General features: G+C 38.9%; 1 protein-coding gene across 3 annotated transcripts in view; it reads right to left on the reverse strand.

The window, feature by feature from the left end:
* LOC106058523 (protein C-ets-1-like) overlaps window positions 1-20,365 on the reverse strand; it is a 157,571-nt gene that overhangs the window by 82,034 nt on the left and 55,172 nt on the right. For all 3 annotated transcript variants that reach the window (XM_056009980.1, XM_056009979.1, XM_056009981.1), the window contains one exon: window positions 15,856-15,985. In XM_056009980.1, the coding sequence (XP_055865955.1) occupies window positions 15,856-15,985 (130 nt within the window). The remainder of the gene's footprint in view (window positions 1-15,855; window positions 15,986-20,365) is intronic.

A 20,365-nucleotide genomic window follows, 5' to 3' on the forward strand; every position in this document is an offset into this window, starting at 1 on the left:
GAAAAAGAGCCCAAATGCTATGTCACAATTCATACACCGTTCCTCAAGGGGCTGCTTTATGGAGGACACCCGTAGAGAAGGAAAACTCACCGGAGTAACTGTATTTCGGCGGCTCGGCATGTAGTCCCAAGTGTCTCAAGATACGAGCCTTTAAAGATGGACGTGTAAAGTATGTGCAGTTCCAGAGAAAATGTTCAAACAAGCCGGTGAAGGGGAGCTTTCAATGGCATAGAGATTCAAGAGACCTAGTCGCAACTCTTACAAATACGAAGGTTACAATTAAATACTAAAAACAATAATGATAAACCCCACTGTTATATCAACCAAGGGGATCATAATAAATAACTGACCTCACAGATACCTTTCAAGGCCCTCACCATTCCTAGGAACAATCTCGATTCCTTTCAGAGGGCGGTACTTCGGCAGACCTGCCACATCGCCAGAACATTCCTGAGTGGACACTGATAAAGGGATAACAATTTTCTCTTTAACCAAACTCGACCCGCGCCAGACAATGAATATTCGTTCGTTTCTTACACAATAATATAATAATAATACTAATCTTAACAATAATAATAATTTTAAGAAGACTAGATATTAATCTAAAGACATGCATCTAATAGTTCTTTGATTACTGTAATGTTTGTGATCGACTTGGAATATTGGTTGAAGTATAATCCAATTTCTAAGAAAAGTAAACGAGTTTCCTGTATTTTTTTAAATTCGAGCTTTGAACAAACTCGACTGAATTAATAAAACAAAGTCTCACATATCTACCCAAACATGTCTTCCGGTCTCCGCAACGAACTCAAGAAACATATCCTTGGGCTACGTTACCATAGCAACTAGAACTAAAAGTTTATTTACAAAAAGGTGAAAGAGCTTCAATTTGTTTTCGAATAAAACCGCGTGTAGACTTTTTTCTTTCAACAGAAAGGGAAGGTGTCATTTAGTTTGGGACGCTAATCTATTCAACTAATGTCCAATTAACTAACAGTGTCTTGTTAAATGTAGAAGCCCTGGTTTACTTTTGTGTTTTCTCAGTTCACTTTAAGTTGTCCTGGTTAATCTTTGTTGCCCTGTAAACTTTGGTTAACACGGACAGCTTTAGCTGCACAGGTTAACTCGAGTTGCCCCAGGTTAATTGCCCTGATTAAGTTAAGTTAACTTGCACTGTTTTTTTTAGCGCTCAGTGCATATGACGTAACAGTTCCAAATCTGATTATTTATTGTTCTTTTTCTTTCTCTCAGCAAGTCGATTGACGTTTCACATTGCTTCAGTGTCTAGTGAAAACACTCTAAAACAAAATATTCTTTCTAAAAGTGAAATCTCTCTGTAGGGATGTGTGCGTGTGTGGTGGAGTATTAGGGTATTCCATGATTTTGTTTGACGAGTTTCCTCGGCTTTTTATTGCAGGACGTTCTCTAAGAGATTCGAACCCTAACAGCATGGATGGTTATCTCTCATGGTCATCTACTCTACCATCTGTATACAATAGAATGTCTACGTCATAATTTGCGCGACTACCTCATGAGGACAATAAACAAAAAATTGCGCGAAAGAAAATAGGAATAAAAAAGGGGGGGGGGGAGAGACGGAAACTAATGGAGTCAATCATCATTATGACTATTATCATTACGCCTCTCTCTCTCTCTTCTCTCTCTCTCTCTCTCGGAACGACTCTGGACGGACAGATGAAGTTATGTCGGTGATGAGAGAGCATAGTGTCACAGGACAACGTGATAGACAATCTGACCTTTACAAGTAGAATATTGGTGAGCTGAGGACTAGAATATCAAGAGAGAGAGAGAGAGAGAGAGAGAGAGAGAGAGAGAGAGAGAGAGAGAGAGAGTAGATCAACACGCTCGTGTGTGAGTACATTTATCTACGCGTGTAAATAGTAATGTGAGTCGCAATGCATGCAAAGATGATTTTCTCTACTACCTAGATCTAAATGTTAGTTTACATTAAAAAGCGAAAGGTAAAATGTTCAACTGGGTTAATAAATAATTCCTAAGTACAGTTCCTCTTCAATGCTCGGAGGACTATTGGGCTGGTAGGTAATGTTTAGAGCGTCGAAAAGTAAACTCCGTAATTAACTGCATAATCCAAAGAGGCCAGGTCACAGGTCAGCATTGTATCATATTCAAAGAGGCCAGGTCAGCATTGTATCATATTCAAAGAGGCCAGGTCACAGGTCAGCATTGTATCATATTCAAAGAGGCCAGGTCAGCATTGTATCATATTCAAAGAGGCCAGGTCACAAGTCAGCATTGTATCATATTCAAAGAGGCCAGGTCAGCATTGTATCATATTCAAAGAGGCCAGGTCACAGGTCAGCATTGTATCATATTCAAAGAGGCCAGGTCAGCATTGTATCATATTCAAAGAGGCCAGGTCACAAGTCAGCATTGTATCATATTCAAAGAGGCCAGGTCACAAGTCAGCATTGTATCATATTCAAAGAGGCCAGGTCACAAGTCAGCATTGTATCATATTCAAAGAGGCCAGGTCACAAGTCAGCATTGTATCATATTCAAAGAGGCCAGGTCACAAGTCAGCATTGTATCATATTCAAAGAGGCCAGGTCAGCATTGTATCATATTCAAAGAGGCCAGGTCACAAGTCAGCATTGTATCATATTCAAAGAGGCCAGGTCAGCATTGTATCATATTCAAAGAGGCCAGGTCACAAGTCAGCATTGTATCATATTCAAAGAGGCCAGGTCAGCATTGTATCATATTCAAAGAGGCCAGGTCACAAGTCAGCATTGTATCATATTCAAAGAGGCCAGGTCAGCATTGTATCATATTCAAAGAGGCCAGGTCACAAGTCAGCATTGTATCATATTCAAAGAGGCCAGGTCAGCATTGTATCATATTCAAAGAGGCCAGGTCACAAGTCAGCATTGTATCATATTCAAAGACCGTATCACAAACGAGGAGATTAGAGACACGATTAATACAGCAATTGGAGCCCCACGACGACCTGCTAACTACTGTCAAATTAAAATTCTCTGACCATTTTACAAGGTCCTCAGTGAGATTCTATCCAAGACAAAAGACAGAGAAAAAAGAAGGACGGTCAACAGATCTTTAGTGGAACCCCAACGGTCCAAAAGACTAAGGGATAGGTGAAGGTGAAGAAGTTCAGGCGACCCCATGACTATTTTTAGTATTTTACAAATGAACTAGCATTCTACGGCACTGTAGCCTCCCATTTTTAATATTATAATTATTTGTATTATTGTTTGCTATGATTTGTGCACTCTGGTGTCTTCTCCTTTGTATACTTGTGAGAGGAGAGGTATCTGAGAGGTATCTGGAAGGTATCTGGGAGATTTCTTGCTGCCTTTAAGCGATCAGCAAGCACAACTCAAGTCAAAACTCAATTATAACTGTCTCCATAGAGATTCGACCACTAGTCCGCCCAGGAAGCCAAGCGGTTGAAACATACATCACATGATACACTACAAGGATTCGAACTATCCAAAAACCGCTCGGCCACGTCTCGCAGTAGAAGATGTTTTTTATGTGTTTTGTCCTAGAAATGAGTTGATTGTAATAGTCTGTAAGCACAATATGGTGTTTGAGTGTGTGTGTGTGTGTGCGAATGTGTGCATGGCGGGGGAGGGGGGATGCTATGCAAATGTGAGACTGCAGACAGAGGAAGAGAGGGGAATCTGGAGAGGCAATCATCACGCGAGACCCCACGCACAGAGTGACATTATGTGTGACGAGTGTGACGTCAAATGTCACAGACCATGTCAAGGTTAGTTGTAAGCTTACGCCTGAAGGTCACGATTTCAAAGGCAACCACTTCTGGAAACACTAACCTAGTTTAAAAAAAAACAACAATTAAACGACCAACACACAAAAAAGACAGTACATTTAATATGAGCTTTTATCTTTTTGATTTATTATACACCTCGGGATACAAAGGAGGTAAAGGGGGAGGGGGGACTAAAGGATATATATATACACACGTGCTTGTATGTGTGTTCAGAAAGGGTCATTGTGGTGTCCACCTGAGTCTCTCGTTATCTTCGGACTGCTGCATCAGAGGGAACAAATAAGGGGAAGCAATTCGTTCGTTTATAACGTGTTAGACAAAATTGTCTTCAATGTATTCGTTTAACATGGATATAGGTTACATACTGTAACACATAAACACGCACACACATATACACATACACACCTACAAACATACTGTTGTAACCCCGCTCCCGCGCTACACTAATGGTGCGCATCTGAGCACTACTGAACACCACTAGTGAAAGACATATAGAGACAGGAAGAAGGACTGTTGTGAGCCGGCTAGAAGTCATGGGAGTTTGAACAGTCTGGTGCTGAGTGCTGTCCTGTGTGATACTAACAAACTGTTTGGGAGACCTGGAGTGACACTGGGAAGTGTGTCGGTGGTCTGTTCTGGTATGAAGTAGGACTCTTAGAACTTAGACATATTACTCCCTGTGACTTTATAGCAGAAGTCCAAGTCTAACTAGTAACTATTACTATTTGTTGATGCTTATACTAGTTATACTAAATAAATACATCATTTACTCTTGTCAACCTGTCTTTCGTTGAGTGCCTGCCTTAGAGAGTTACAACAATACATATTGGTTTCATTGTTGTCTTGGACACACAACATCCTCGTTAGCAGCGGGCCCAAATTTGACCTAAACTTTCATATCATTAATTGCTTTAAATTTCACTCTAAACCTTTTTCTGCTGTTTGCGTTCAGTTGAAAATCTGTGTATGATTATGAATCACGCTGGGTCCCCCCTTTTTTTGAATTCCACAGGAAACAGGATGTTAAGGCACCGAGGTTTGTTGGATACCCGGGGCATGGGGCTTCAAGGCACCCGGGGTACTGGTGTATGTTTGGCTGATGGAAGGTGAGCCAGGCGTTTGATTCAACTAATGAATGTGATTTCTATCTCTAAGGTAAAAATTTCATTATTTTTTTTTTTTGTATTCAAGCATAAATAACATTTTTATGCAAAACTTTTCTTTGCTTTTAGAAGTGTGGGTCCGAGTGAGGATGTAAACAGGAATGATAGTCCCATGTGGATAACGGAAGCAAGATACACATAGATGCCTCCCCCCTCCCCCTTTTTTTTTTTTTTAGATCTTTTTCTAATCATTTTTTCCGTTTAAAATTATATTTTTATTTGGTTTTGTTCCTGGAAGTTAAGCATAAAACATAAAAGTCAAACTTTTAGTCAAGACTCTAAGAGTGTCCTGAACCCCAGGGATTTTTAGAACGCCATTGAGTCCACCCATCTTTAACGGGTACCTGACATACGTTGGGGGGGGGGGTAGTAAAAGGCGGTCTTGCTGGCAACATGACACCATGGTCAACCGTCGGCCATATTTAAAAAAAAATGAGCTTCACAGCATCTGCCTCCATTGAGCGCAAGGACTGAAAGGTGTACCTTTACTTACTTTACTAAGAGAGGTGGTCAGTTTACAGACCTATAGATAGTTAGTCTGGACATCACAGACCTATAGATATGTAGTCTGGATAGCAGAGACCTATAGATATTTTGTCTGGACATCACAGACCTATACTAGACATCACAGAACTAGAGATATTTAGTTTGGACGTCACAGACCTAAAGATATGTAGTCTGGACATCACAGACCTATCGATATATAGTCTGGACAGCACAGACCTAGAGATATTAAGTCTGAACATCACAGACCTATCGATATATAGTCTGGATAGCAATATCTCTTTACAATTCATGTAAAAGCAGATTTTAAATTTGTGAAGTAACTATCAAAAGTAATTTTTTAATTTTTTTTTTTTAAATATAGCCGACACTAGTTAACATAAATTACTATATAGATTTTTTTTTCATAAAAGCTTAAAAGAAAAGTTAATATTGACTGGCAGGAATTATTAACTTGTTATTAGCCTATCTGTCTATCTATTTGATTATTATTGCTTCTTCAATGTGCGTCTTCAATGCCCCATGTGCTCGGGGCCAATTTCTTTTGCGGACTTGTAAGCTAAGAAGCGTCTCGAAGAGCTGAATATGAAAGTCACTAGGACTGGCGTCCGCTAGCAAACAACCAGGAAAGGGAGGGGTATCACTATCCATGCATGACACCGAAGAGCGCGCGCACACACACACACAATGTCCTTGACATTGTCGAAGCAGAAGTCAGGCTGACAAAAGAGTGGGAGGAAGGAAAGGAGGCTGTTTTTTTTTTTTTGCGGGGGTGGACAACAACAAGGGGGGCGAACAAATAAAACAACCGGCACACGTCACTTCCGGATTTTCTTTTTTCTCCAATTCTTTTTTTTTTCCCTAAAAAAAAATTGACAAAAAAAATTGAAAAAAAAAATGTAAAGAAAGAATGGCTAACTGAATACAATTTAAAATAGAATAATGTGCTTCTTTCCTCTGCCCCCCCCCCCTTTTTTTTGTTTTGGTGTGGGGGGGGGGTCTTATTTTGGATACCGGAAGTGACATGTAGCACTTTTCTCTGCAAACACTCGCTCGTGCCTTTATCCGCGCGCGCCAGTCGGTCCTACACACGTGCGCCTCTTGCTAGCATTCCCACACATACCCTCGCGCACACAAGTTTAGATCAATGATAAGCTAATGTATAGTCATGTTTGATATATCTATAACATAAAGCACAAAGTAAGGCGTATGTACGTATGTCCCGCTTAGAAATCAAAACCGTTTGACCAATCGTGATAAAACTTGGCATAAATGTTCCTTAGATCATGGCAGAGACCATAGTGTATGTTTAATGTCCCACCCACAACCGGAGGGCCCTAAAAATAAAACAAAATACCTGAATATATCTCTACGAACGAAACTTTATAACAAATCGGGTAAATCCGTTTTCAGTACTTTCATATTTGATATCAATATGTCGGCTAAGCTGGCAAACTAGGGAAAGCCAGTTTCACGTACATTTCAATTTAGTGGCAAAATGGAGGAATAGAATGATATTGTGTCTAGTGACTTCGTAAGTCAATTATTATAGATATATATATTCATTTTTCAGAATACCGTTATGGTATGGATGTCTTTGCATGTTTATGACAGAAACCACCGAGCAGTTCATATCATAAATGGGACTAAATATAAAAACGGTTTATAAACATGATAATGAGAACGCAGAAGCAGACGACGATAGTCGAATGTTTGTAGGCTTTTAACAGATGTTTATATTTTAATATATGTTAATATTTAAAATATAGAATTGATACAAGTTGATTTGTATAAAATGTTACTTGGTTGAGGCGATTATGATTCAGAGCAGGCTAGCTAAGGGAGGCAATCAATTAAATTACATCCGTCATTAGTATAATCGTTAATCATCTCCCCTGTCCCAGATGATCAAAAGTGTGAATATTGAATGAATTGTTTTCAAAATTAGAAAAACAAAACAAACAAAAATGATAGAGCTAAGCAAAAAAAAAAAAAAAAAAAAGCCCTTGGAGGGGGATAGTACTTGTTATTGTTGCACTTACCTCATCCTTGAGATTGAGAAGGGTACATCTTTAATAGCTTTTCAGTGGTAATAGTTTAGATTTCTTCACGGTGCAATATACCGCGCGTTAAACTAAATCAGCGAATGCTCTCCCTTGTCTGTCTTTCAGGATTCAAACTTCCTCTCCTCCCCTCCCCCCCCCCTAAAAATGTACACATCTTTATATTAATCTTTAAGCATTGTGGTCACCGGCTGAAACAATATAGCCCCCTCCCCCTCCGGCTAATACCTATCCCCCGCTCCTCCATGCAAGGCGCGCATTAGGGGCAAGCAAGCGTTTGTTATGAAATAATAGTAATAAACCCGTGCGCAAACCCATGTCTGGCACTCGATGGCACCCACTGCAAAGTCTGCCGCTGACAGGAGCCTGTTGTGTTTACGCTTATGGAAAGGAAAGGAACATGTTTGTCTTGTGGAAGACGGTGAGACTGGAGAAGTTGTCCAACAAGGAGCGTGTCTGTTTTCTTTTGTCTTGGCAGACTTTTTATTTTGTTTGTTTTCACTGCGAGGTAAGATGAAACTTATTTATTTTTAGGTCTTGGCAGAGGCGGAACCGGGAGGGGTCAACACATCTTGGGGCAGGGTGGGGGGATTTTCCTTTCACTTTAACCCCTAAACCTAAGATGACAGTCGAAGTAAGTTTTAGTTTCTGAAATATTCAACGCTCTGGTTTGGGGGGGGGTGTTATGGGGGCAGTAACTAAATTGTCACAATACTAAATTAGTTTACTAATTTATGATATGTAGCACGCACACATACACACAAATGTTTGGTAGTGACGTCATCGTAGTTAGTGATGGGCGGTTTGTGAGATGTTTGGAAAGGGTGGTGGTGGGGGGGGGATGAAGGAGGGTAGTTAAAGACCACTGGTCAAGTGGAGAGTGGCTAAATATACTCTCCCAAGTGGAGATTGTTATCTCAAGAGTAGAGATGGTGGCGGTGGACCGTCCAGAGTGAGCCGACACAGTGAATTAGGTCCAGCACACGGGAGCGTATATAGAGATTTATATCTAAAATAAAACCAAGCCAATAGAATGTGTAGACTTTGTCAAAGTTTGTTGCAACTCAGAGTAGTAGCTTGAATAGTAGTAGTTGATTCTTCCTTTTGTTTTTACTCACTATTTACAAAACTTATATCAAAACTCATAAACTCAGTCTGTCTGTCTGTCCGTTTGTCTGTCACACACGTTGTGTACGTTATTTCTCCCACTTCACGTTCTCGGATCAAGTTTTACAGTTATTTATTGTCCCTAATGAAACACGACTCCATTTTTTTTTAAATTGACAAATTAATTAACCAGAGGTAATACATTTTGTTTGATATCGAAAAGGTAAATAACATATATATTGCTATAAATGTACCGTTCTTCCCCTTAGACAAACTTTTTAAAAAAGTATTTTTTTATATTCTGTTTGTTTACATTTGTGTCTCTTTTAGTCCATCTTCCCTTTCTCTCTCTCTCTCTCCCTCTCTCTTTGTTCTCTCTTCATTTTCTCTGTCTCCTCTATTTTAGCTCTATCCCATGTCTCTTCCCCCACTCTCTCTATCTCTCTTTACATCTCCATCCACGTATCTCGGTTTTTTTTCCTTCTTTTTCCAATACGCAGCCACGCTCTTTCACTCTCTTTTTCTCTCTGTCTGTCTGTCTGTCTCTCTCGCATTATGTCGTCACGTTAACGAACGCTGTCAAGCCATTACGTATTAATCCATTGGAACAGAGTCCTGGCACCTGACACAATTTATGACAGATGCTGGCTATATAAAGGGACGCACTTAAAAGTATCATTTGTATTATTTCTGTTCCTTATCAGTTTTGCAAAGCGCTGAAACAAAGAAATAAATAAACATAGCAACATAAACTAAAAGTCTTCTTGTCTACCAATGATTCTTATTCTGGTAACAACAGTCCCATCCCCGTTCCAAACCATGTTACTTAATAAGAAATTAGGGCATCAGAACGAGATTATATACAAATATAATTTGACAAAATAATGAGTACATTCCTAATTAAGGGATTTTTTAAAGATGTAGAAACATAACATAACATAACAGGTCCACAGAGACTCGACTGTAATGGTGGAATTTTTCGGTACTAAGTTCTGATACTGATACCATTTTAATACGACACATTAATTAGCAAAAATAGATGTGTCCCGGGGGAAGGTAAAAGGTGGTGTGTGTGTGGGGGGGGGGGGGTTAGACGATGATGCGTCTAGTTCTTGATCCTTAGCGTCGCGTAGATTAAATTGTTTCACTCAAATATTATGCTTATTCCCCACCACCTTTTTTTTTTGGTTTATCTCCCCCCCCCCTCTACATAGACAAAGTACTGTTTGCGAGAGCCTGGAGCGAGCGTGAAGTCTGATTGGTCAAATGATTTGTTGTAAGGATGAGAAGGAAGTAAGAGAGATAAATAATACACACACACCAAAAAAAAAAAAAGGGGGGGTGGAATACTAGCTTGTGAAAACCCTGACACGCATATATTCACGGGTACGCCCCTGGCCCTTTTACTGAGAGATAGTCGTCCACCGCCTTACAGATTTTGATGATTTGATTCAAAAGTTACTGACTGAGTGGCCAAACACACTACTGCATAATCAGATAAAGAGCTGAGAGATTTTATCGCGAACACAAATATTAAACCTTTTTTTTTTAACTACCATAAAAATCATACTTATTTGCTTATTTTATATACATGGACCATGGATACAAAACAAAATATTAAAGAATAAAATATGTCTTAATTTGCAGTCTATAATATGGTACAGTAGTATTTACAAAAGCGTACAAGTATTATATTTTTTTGACACAGGGGAAGCAACTGACTTTTTTATTTCAAAATATTTTTATTTTGTTTACCTCCCCTTGACACACTTTTTTTTTTTCCAGTGAAGTAAACTTTTATCTTTAAAATAAAAATACGACATGATCATCCAATAATCGTGTGTAGTCTATATTTTTCCAAACATTAAGACACTATCTGCTGTACAGAATGTATGATTCTTGCGCCGCAGCGAGCAAGTGTAATATCTAAAATGAAAGTTTTAAAGCAGGTGTATTAATGTACACTAAACTCATGACTCTGTACACTTCAATACAGGCAACTGCAGGTACCACTGGACGAGGCTGGATATGTATAAAAACTATTTCTCATATAATGGGTATAAATCTGTCAATATCTGACCACAATCTAGAAAGGCAGAACCGATATAAAGGAGAGGATAGCCACGATAACACCAGAACTAATGTGGCGTATAAAGGGAGATAAATGGACTAAACAGAATATAAACTAGTAGTTCCTATTAGATTACTTAAAAAAGAAAGAAGCATATAATGCCGTCATAGAGCCAACTATGGTATTGTCGCGTGGCCATTACAACGACTTCGGGACATTAACTTCTCTCAAGAAGGTCACCTGTAGTAGGTGGCTAGACTTTCAATTTGAGATCGCATACTGATCCAGACGTCCAGAGTTTAAACACTTGAAAATCAATTCAATTGGACAGTGGTCATCATTACCAGATAGCCATTATTTCATAATAATAAAGAACCGAATAATAATTGAGATCTAAATAATATAAAATTGGTTATTTTTATTTTCTTTTGATTATCTAAATGTGATTCTCTTAAAATTATCCACAAGGTAATTAGTTGTTTGTTTTTTTGTTCTTTTGACGTGCGATTGTTTTAACCTGCAGCTAGAAGTCACGTGGTATCTATTTCATTCATGCCTGCCGTGGCAGATTTTATAAATGAAAGACTCTTAGTGATGTCAAGGTCACTGACATGACCAACCGAGTTTCTTTTTCTCTCTCCTTAACTTGTGTTATTTTTATTCTATCAGAGTTTTACAGGGTCGCTTCTCTCTCTCTCTCTGTCTCTGTCTCCCTCTACCTCACCTTGTTCCGCCACCTTTTACCTAAAGCTACTTCAACTCAGATTACCGACATAGCGGTGCAGCTGCTCTCTCTGTGCGCGTAGCATGCAGTCTGGTGGTTTGTTTACACACTCGAGGGGGGGACGGTATATATACACACATTCACTCCGTGATATCTCTATATACATAGGTACACACACATACAAACATACAAACACACACACGCCAAATAAAAAAGTGTAAGTGAGAGCGCTCCTCTTTTTTTTTTTAGAGGAAAAAAAAAAAAAAGAAAAAAAGAGAGGATAGGATAAAAGATTTCAAAAACTGTCAGCTGCTGACCACAGGGACCACATAGAGGATGCAGTCCACACGGACTACACAGAAGTGTGCTCTGCGGGTCACAGGAACCACACAAGGGTGTGGGCTGCAGTCCACAGAGACACTATCTGCTGTCCACAGGGGCCACACAGGGATCTCAGCTGCGGTCCTCACGGACTGCACATGGATGTGGAATGCTTCCCACAGGGTACCTTCCAGCGAAGGAAATTATTTTCACATGACAAGGTCACAAAATATCTTTTAACAGTTTTGTGGATTTCTATTTATCTTGGAGTTCCATATTACACAGCGACGTTTTTGTTTTGTATCTCGGAGTTCCATATTACACTGTGACATTTTTGTTTTCTTATTACCGTTCCCTCTCGACATCAGAAAGTACTTAGATTTCATTCGCTAATAATGTTCCCGCCTCGGAATAAATTCAAATTAGTTCTGGTCAAGTCCAAGCGAGACCATTCGTTATAGAAGTCCTGAAAATTGACCTGCAACGTCACAACCTGTGGGCAGTTTAGACCAATAGCTCGTCGCCACGTCGTACAGACCTGTGAGCTATTGGTCTAAACTGCCCACTGGTTATGACGTCACAGGTCAGTGTCTTCTATAACAATTGGTCACGGTCTAAGCCTGGAGTCAACATTCTTTTTAAATGTCGTTTTCAATGCGTTTGGCTCGCTCATTAGACTTCTTACAATTGTAGTAATGGCTGGTATGATATTTGTTTTGATTTTAGCTTGCTTGCTGATAAAATATGTGTGGGTGTCGAAATATTTATTGATTGGGACCATTACAAACGATGACTGGAACACAAAGAAGAGAACAAGATGACCAACTCGGACCTAAAAAAAAAACTACAACACATTTTTCGAAACAATTGTTTTTTATACATTTAAAATATTGTAGTTGGCAGTTCACCTGTATCCATGGTGATATGATCACACAGTAGTAAAGAGAAAGAGGCTGAGGTTAATGCATACATGAGAATCGTGACAAACTAGTTAATCTTTCTTCAAAAGGTGCATTGACCTCAAGCTAGCTAAACAGGGTTCCTAAAACTTTTCTCCAAACGGCACACATCACAAAAAGAAGAGAAAGAAAAAAAAAAGACACCCCCCTCCCTTTCTGCCGAATTGACCAACCTGAAAGATGAAACATAGCTTTAATAAACATAACAAAAAAGTAAGGACAGGTTACGACAATTTTCCCCAGAGACAGGACTCGATGTGATAGCTTGAGAACCTTCAAGTTGTTAGTAATATCAATGGTTCTGGGAGTTGATCTCTTTTATCGGCTAGAGTTATAATAGCAATTCTTTTCGTATGACGCATTTACAACAATTTTAAAAATGAAAAGAAAAAAAAGTACAGAAATCGTTGACAGACACTCACAGGCCCCGCCCGACTGAGTGCAGTTCAAAGTCAAAGGTCATGTACAAGGTGAGCATCGATCCTCCATCACTTCCACGGAGCTTGGGGGGGGGGGGGAATCTAAAGTACACTTCTGCATCTTCTTCGTGCTCATTTTAAATTTCCATGACAACTCAGAGTCCTATCTTTGATGAAAAGAACACTGAAAACCAATCGTGTTGTAAGCCTACATTTTTGCTAGTGTTACCCAGACTAGAATCTAAGGCACGCGGGCCAAATCCTGCCCGTCCCACGATGATATCCAGTTCATAGAAACTTCTACTCTAAGCATATGAATCCGAAGAGGTTCGGGTTTCATAGGAATCGACAATTTTTTTGCTATGAAGCAGGCCGTTACCCATGCCTAAGACATTTAATTGACCCGGAGTAGTAAATGGGGTGGACAACACTTCAAGGCATAAACCCATGTCCCACCCTGCACGCTAAAATATATATTTAACAAGTCAATGGATCCGCTCGTCGTGACTGAGGATGAGATTCTCTGATAATTGTCAGAATTATTACGCCATGTCCCTGGATATCTGCTTCTATATTTGTACACTTGTTGTTTTTTTTCTCCGCGGGGAGACCTCGCACACAAGACACTATAACACACACAAACACGCGCGCACGCGGGAAGCATGTAATCTTGTATGTAATGATTGGCCAAATCGATTTCTTCAAGGACATTGCGGCTCAAGAATAGCTCAACACCAGAAAACAAACACAAAAAAAAATGTATGCAATGCACAATTTTCAAGAATCAGAAGATTCGTGCCGTCATCACCCCCCCTCCCGGCCTTGCCGCCCGGCCTTGTTACAGAACTAGGTCACAGATTACAATCACATAGCTGTAGTCTTGAGAGGTCACGTGACTCGTAGGAATAACATATAGCTCGGCGGTTCACGTCATTGATAACCTCTAGCTATGAATGATCTTCGAAACCACCAAACTCCTCACTCCCAAACTCACATCCCCCCCCCCCAAACCCATTCCTCTCTTTTCCAGCCGTTTCGACACTCCCCTACAGATCCAGCCATCATCAAACACTTCTCATATTTATTTTTTGTTTTACAACGGTTCTAAATCTGTACACTTTAGCCTACTGGCAAATACATTGGTATTGAACCAGTCTTACTTTCAATACAAGATGAAGGTCAAATGGTTGAGAACTCCAAGCCTACATATATACATATTTTGTGAGGGATAAGAAAACCTGGCTATTTGTGGTGTACACATTATCTAGACCTCTAGATTAGATTCTGTTAGTGTTGCTTTCCCATTGCTGGATTTAACTATGAGGTAACAGAAGCTATAGCTTAGCCTTAGGGCTACCTTATTGTTTGAAGGGCTCCAAAAAATACTTTCAATCATTTTGATGAAAGAGCATAAGAAACACTGCCTTACGTTGATAACAAGAGGGCCCCATATTTCAAATAGTTTAAGACCTTATCAAGTTAAAATCAAGTCCAGTTCAAAACTCTTAAGTGGACACCCAGGCTGTGGGGTTTGAGAATGACTTTTATCTTCATAACCTTTTGAGTATTTCAATTATCAGGTACTCGCCTGTGTGTGTGTGTGTGTATGTGCGCGCGCACAAGTAGTAGCTGATATCATGTGTAAATGTCTACTAAATGTCTACACATCAGTCTGTATGTATTTTTAATGTATGTGTGTGTGTGTGTGTGTGTTTTGAGAGGGGGTGATATCTACTGGCGATAACTAGAGGGAAAAAAGTGGCACCTCTCTGAGGGTGGTGAAGATTGTAAAACTGACTGCTTCTCTACTTAACCTCTTTAAATTACAACTCAACTTGTCCAAAAGGTAGATAGTTTTAAGGTGACTGGTGTATGACTACGCTATAGATAATATAGCTGGCGACTCCAAGTCTTTATAATGTACTATACAGAGTATACAGAACACTTCAGTGAAGGCTGCAAGACTTTCAAAGCTGAAACTCCATGCATGTGGACGCGAATCACAAGACTGTTGATTTTAATGCAGAACTTAGTATACACTTAGCACTCAAATCTTCGGACTGTCCTTCTAAGTTCGAATCCAGGCCGCTGACATCCAATGCCGTCATGAAGGATGTTTGGGTCAGGGGGAAATAATCATGTATGATAAAACGCCTAGAAACTAACCAATCATATTTAGTTTAACAATCTAGAAACTAACCAATCATATTTAACAATGCCATTCATTATCCCGAGAGACATATTAGAAAGAGCCTAACAGACCTTTGTTTAATTCCTATCATTCCAAGGCTAACTGTATCCTTTGTGGTCAGACTTTGATGGTAGAATTGGTGATATGTGGGTGTCGTAATGTATGTCTCAATGTTATTGTTTGCGTACATTGTGTAATAATAAAGCATCTTTACAGGTACAATTGTTGCCTTGTAACTGTTTGATAAATGATACATGTGATTATTTGATTCTGCATTGCTAGAATGCGGGTCATAATGTACATCGGTAGATCTAGGTTTGAGAACTATGTTTTTAAGTATCAGGTACCACCAACCTTCCGTCATCAAGAACTATATATGTATATTATACAACAAAAATTGAAAGAGGGAGTTTCAAAATTGTTTAATCTGTTGGCGTGCCACTAACACAACGCGAGTTACGAGTTGCCAGTACCTGATACTTTTGTTTGTGGTTTTAGCAATTTTTTTGCATGACAGTTTTGTGTTATCTCAGTACTTACAGTCGTTCTCGCTGGAGTTCGGACTCAGGATGTTCGGCACTTTCCGGTCATCCTTGTTGCTGTCGTAAGAGTTTGGGTAGGAGCCACTGTAGTCTTGGATCGGACTCTCGGAGAGATCCTGCTGGGGAACCTGTGTTGAAAGACAAATTACAATGAGTGTAAATAAACATGTTGGCAGATACATCAAGGCTTAAGCTTCATCTTCCTGCCATGTAAAACCTGCTCAGTGGAAGGACCGCAAAGAAAAAGGTTCACACAAGAAGGCTAAACACAAGGAATGCATCAGAATAGACAGTAGCATGTGAACTAAACACAAGGAATGCATCAGAATAGACAGTAGCATGTGAACTAAACACAAGGAATGCATCAGAATAGACAGTAGCATGTGAACTAAACACAAGGAATGCATCAGAATAGACAGTAGCATGTGAACAAGGCTAAACACAAGGAATGCATCAGAATAGACAGTAGCATGTGAACTAAACACAAGGAATGCATCAGAATAGACAGTAGCATGTGAACAAGGCTAAACACAAGGAATGCATCAGAATAGACAGTAGCATGTGAACAAAGCTAAACACAAGGAATGCATCAGAATAGACAGTAGCATGTGAACTAAACACAAGGAATGCATCAGAATAGACAGTAGCATGTGAACAAGGCTAAACACAAGGAATGCATCAGAATAGACAGTAGCATGTGAACAAGGCTAAACACAAGGAATGCATCAGAATAGACAGTAGCATGTGAACTAAACACAAGGAATGCATCAGAATAGACAGTAGCATGTGAACAAGGCTAAACACAAGGAATGCATCAGAATAGACAGTAGCATGTGAACTAAACACAAGGAATGCATCAGAATAGACAGTAGCATGTGAACTAAACACAAGGAATGCATCAGAATAGACAGTAGCATGTGAACAAGGCTAAACACAAGGAATGCATCAGAATAGACAGTAGCATGTGAACTAAACACAAGGAATGCATCAGAATAGACAGTAGCATTGGAAAGTTATTTGAAACTTCGCCTGACCATTAAGGGCATTAGAAATGTACGCTAGAATGCTTCGATTCCTTTTATACTGTGTAGGAATTCGCAAAGCCCAACCTTTAATTGTCTTTTATAGTGTGAACTTGTTAGTTTAATCTATACTAAACAAACAACCAACAATATATAAACAAAAACTTGATCTGGATATATTTAAATAATTTATTAGACGAAGTATTGTTTCTCATACAGTTCAGCGGAGAGCTATAAAGTGGGGACTAATTCAGCTTATACCACCACTTCAATCAAGTACATTTTCTTTCCCTTGTTCGAGATAGCAAACAAAATAATCAATTACTAACAGTTAATCAACTTATTATTTTTTTATCGATGTTGTCAGGTAAAAGAAATAATTGTGCAAAATTTTCGCTTGATCCGCGATTGGATGTGGGAGAAATAACGTGTACAAACGTTTTACCAGACAGGCCGAGAATGAGTTGATATAAGCTTTGTAAAAATAAACTAATAGACATTCCCTGGCATTGCCAGGCTAGAAATTCGTTCAATTTGGAAAAATTAACAGTAATCCCTCCTTAACAATGTCCACTGAGGATTTTTCCGAGGATATGAAAGATATGCAGAAGTACTATCACCTTACAGATAACGACAATCTTCCCTGATATAGTTAGGTCCTCGAAGATTATTATTGTATGCGGTCGCAATTTTAAAATTTGCCAAACAGATGACATACACACTAGAAGTAGAAAGAAGGGTGAAAATTGCAACGGCGTCTGGTGATTACTATGCCCAACCTGTGACCACAGCTGTGTATCAAGGATTAGACTCTTTAGTCACATAAGGAATTGCTAATGGGACAATTATGTCCCCAGATGTAAAATGCCTCAGAAAATTTCTATTACGTTTTGAGGCTTCTTAACTTTAAAAAGATGACATCGGAAAATGAAGACAAAGTTGTTTATTTTTTTGGTCCAATTGGTTTGACGTAGGTGATTGACAGGTCTGTTGGTCACAGCTAAATCGCTAGTCACCTGGTTCGCTAGTCACAGGTGGTCCATTTCATCGGGTGTGAAATGTGCTGATGCGTTACGTTTCTCGGAAAAGGTGGATGGGGGAGCCGGAGATATACTAAGTAACAGAACCAGGCTCAAGTTTATATTTAGCGTTTCATCACGCAATGTTCCACCTGGCTGATTTTATACTACGACAGACGGTGTGTGTGTGTGTGTGTGTGTGTGTGTGCATGCGTCTGTGTGTGTGTGTGTCATCTTAAGAGCCACAGCGTACATCTTAACAAGTGTCATCTTCAAGAAAAACAATTCCTCAATGGAATATCGCAATCCTTTTATTTCACACCCAAACGCACTCACGTGCACAAGTTCATCTAACTTAATAAGCTTTGAATGTTTTGCCCATAGAGTTATATATTATATCTAGACTGGAAACCGGGAATAAATTCGTATCCGCGACTGATCGGTCGTGAACATTTTGTAGAAAGTTGGATCAAGGCGTTGTTTTGTAAAGTAGTTCAAAGAAGTAAAGTTGTTGTTTTTTTTCAACCCTAACCTATGTAACATATACTTTTTTTTATAAATCTAGATCTAGTAATTGATTATCAAAAATACACAAAAAAAATCACAATTTAGTGTTGCATTCAGTCTTTTAATAAAGAAGATTATGTATCTAAAAATTGCAAAATAATGATTATGAGACAAGAGTACTTTTATTTTTGATGTTCAGTTACTAGATCTAGATCTAAAAATTAAATTATATGTTACATAGGTTAGTATTGAAAAAATAGAAGACTGTACTTCTTTTAACTACTTTACAAAACAACGCCTTGATCCAACTTTCTAAAACATTTTTACATTTTTGTAGTGTTAAAAAGTCTCCATGTCCAGTCTAGATAGTCTACATGTATATGTCTATGGTTTTGCCCTAGGAAATGTGACATTTATTGCGTCATCAGTTGTACCAGGCAAATAACTCTAGAATCATTTTTCTCTTGGTCAGAGCTCAGAAATGATTCTTGTCTTAGTTTGCTGGTGGCGGAGCAACAAATAAAAAAAAATTTGATTTATATGCTTCTATAAATTAGCAGAAAAGAAAAAAAAATTGATTTATATGCTTCTATAAATTAGCAGAAAAGAAAAAAAAATTGATTTATATGCTTCTATAAATTAGCAGAAAAGAAAAAAAAATTGATTTATATGCTTCTATAAATTAGCAGAAAAGAAAAAAAAAATTGATTTATATGCTTCTATAAATTAGCAGAAAAGAAAAAAAAAAGAATGAGGCCCCCCTCAATAGAACAGTAATAAATACAGGTTCTAATAAGGTTTAGATGACAGGGGGTAACAAACAGACCTTCAGTGTCACGAAGGTCTACAAGCCAGTTGGTCTAGTTTTATGCTTACTTTTCTTGAAATGTTTCAAAAGTAATGACAATCTGAGCATAATAAATGAAAATTATTAACTTTATGAAATTTTAAATGCTGCTAGTAAGATCATAGGCAACAAGCAAATCGCACTTGGGACACCTATTGGAGAAAAACTATTTAAAAAATCTAAGCATACAAAATCATCATCTTCATCATGACTTTAACATTTGACCATCACATGCAGATCTAAGACACGCCGACCACAACATACAAATAGACACGAGAACTCTTTTTATGGTTCCTTTTTGTAATGAAATCGTTGAACAAAATGTAACTGACTGTTGTACATTTCGCAAGTAAATGTTAAAGAGAAACCGGGGTATGAACGTATTATTTGTACTCTATCCTACACATTGTTTGATCTAATTATGTATTGTTATTTGTAAATGCACAATTGTGGAACAGATTTCCTCATGGATTATAATTGTTATTTATTATTGTTGTTAAACTGTCTGCTCCAAGTCTTTATGGTCTTTTAGTCACGTGATACGAGGAGTCCTCCACTGCAGAGCCCTCCCTACATTTTGTATAGTTCATTACATGTTACGTATACCTCCCCAAACTAAAGTGTAAGGTGGTTGGTAAATGTGGAACAGAAGAGGCAAGGGGCGGGGGGACGCCCGCTGACCCTCTCTGAGTCAAAACCTCATGAATGAAACGTCTCGACACACCGTGAGAGATAAACAGTGTCAACACCGGAGCGTTGCGTTGCCATGGCTACTGCCCCATGGTAAGTGTACTCTGGAGTTACTGTCGAAAAGCTCTCTCCCCCCCCCCCCCCCCCAATCTCTTGCAGAAACATTTTTTTTTTTAAAGACAACTTTGAGTAAAGTCTCTTCGGTGTCACGTTGTGAGAGCACGCTGGACGAACTTTGACCTCAAACAGTGGCGGATTTCAAATCAAACACACACACACGTGTTCTACGCCACCGGTGCACACCACACTACACCACAAGTGCCAACCCCCCAAGCCCACTCACTAGCACTTATAGGCACAATCAATGTCAAGAATGCTTTCAATATGTACATTATGAGATTTAAGTGTTTTTAAGAAATAAAT

Source organism: Biomphalaria glabrata, chromosome 14, assembly GCF_947242115.1.
Source record: "Biomphalaria glabrata chromosome 14, xgBioGlab47.1, whole genome shotgun sequence".
NCBI classification, from domain to species: Eukaryota; Metazoa; Mollusca; class Gastropoda; family Planorbidae; genus Biomphalaria; species Biomphalaria glabrata.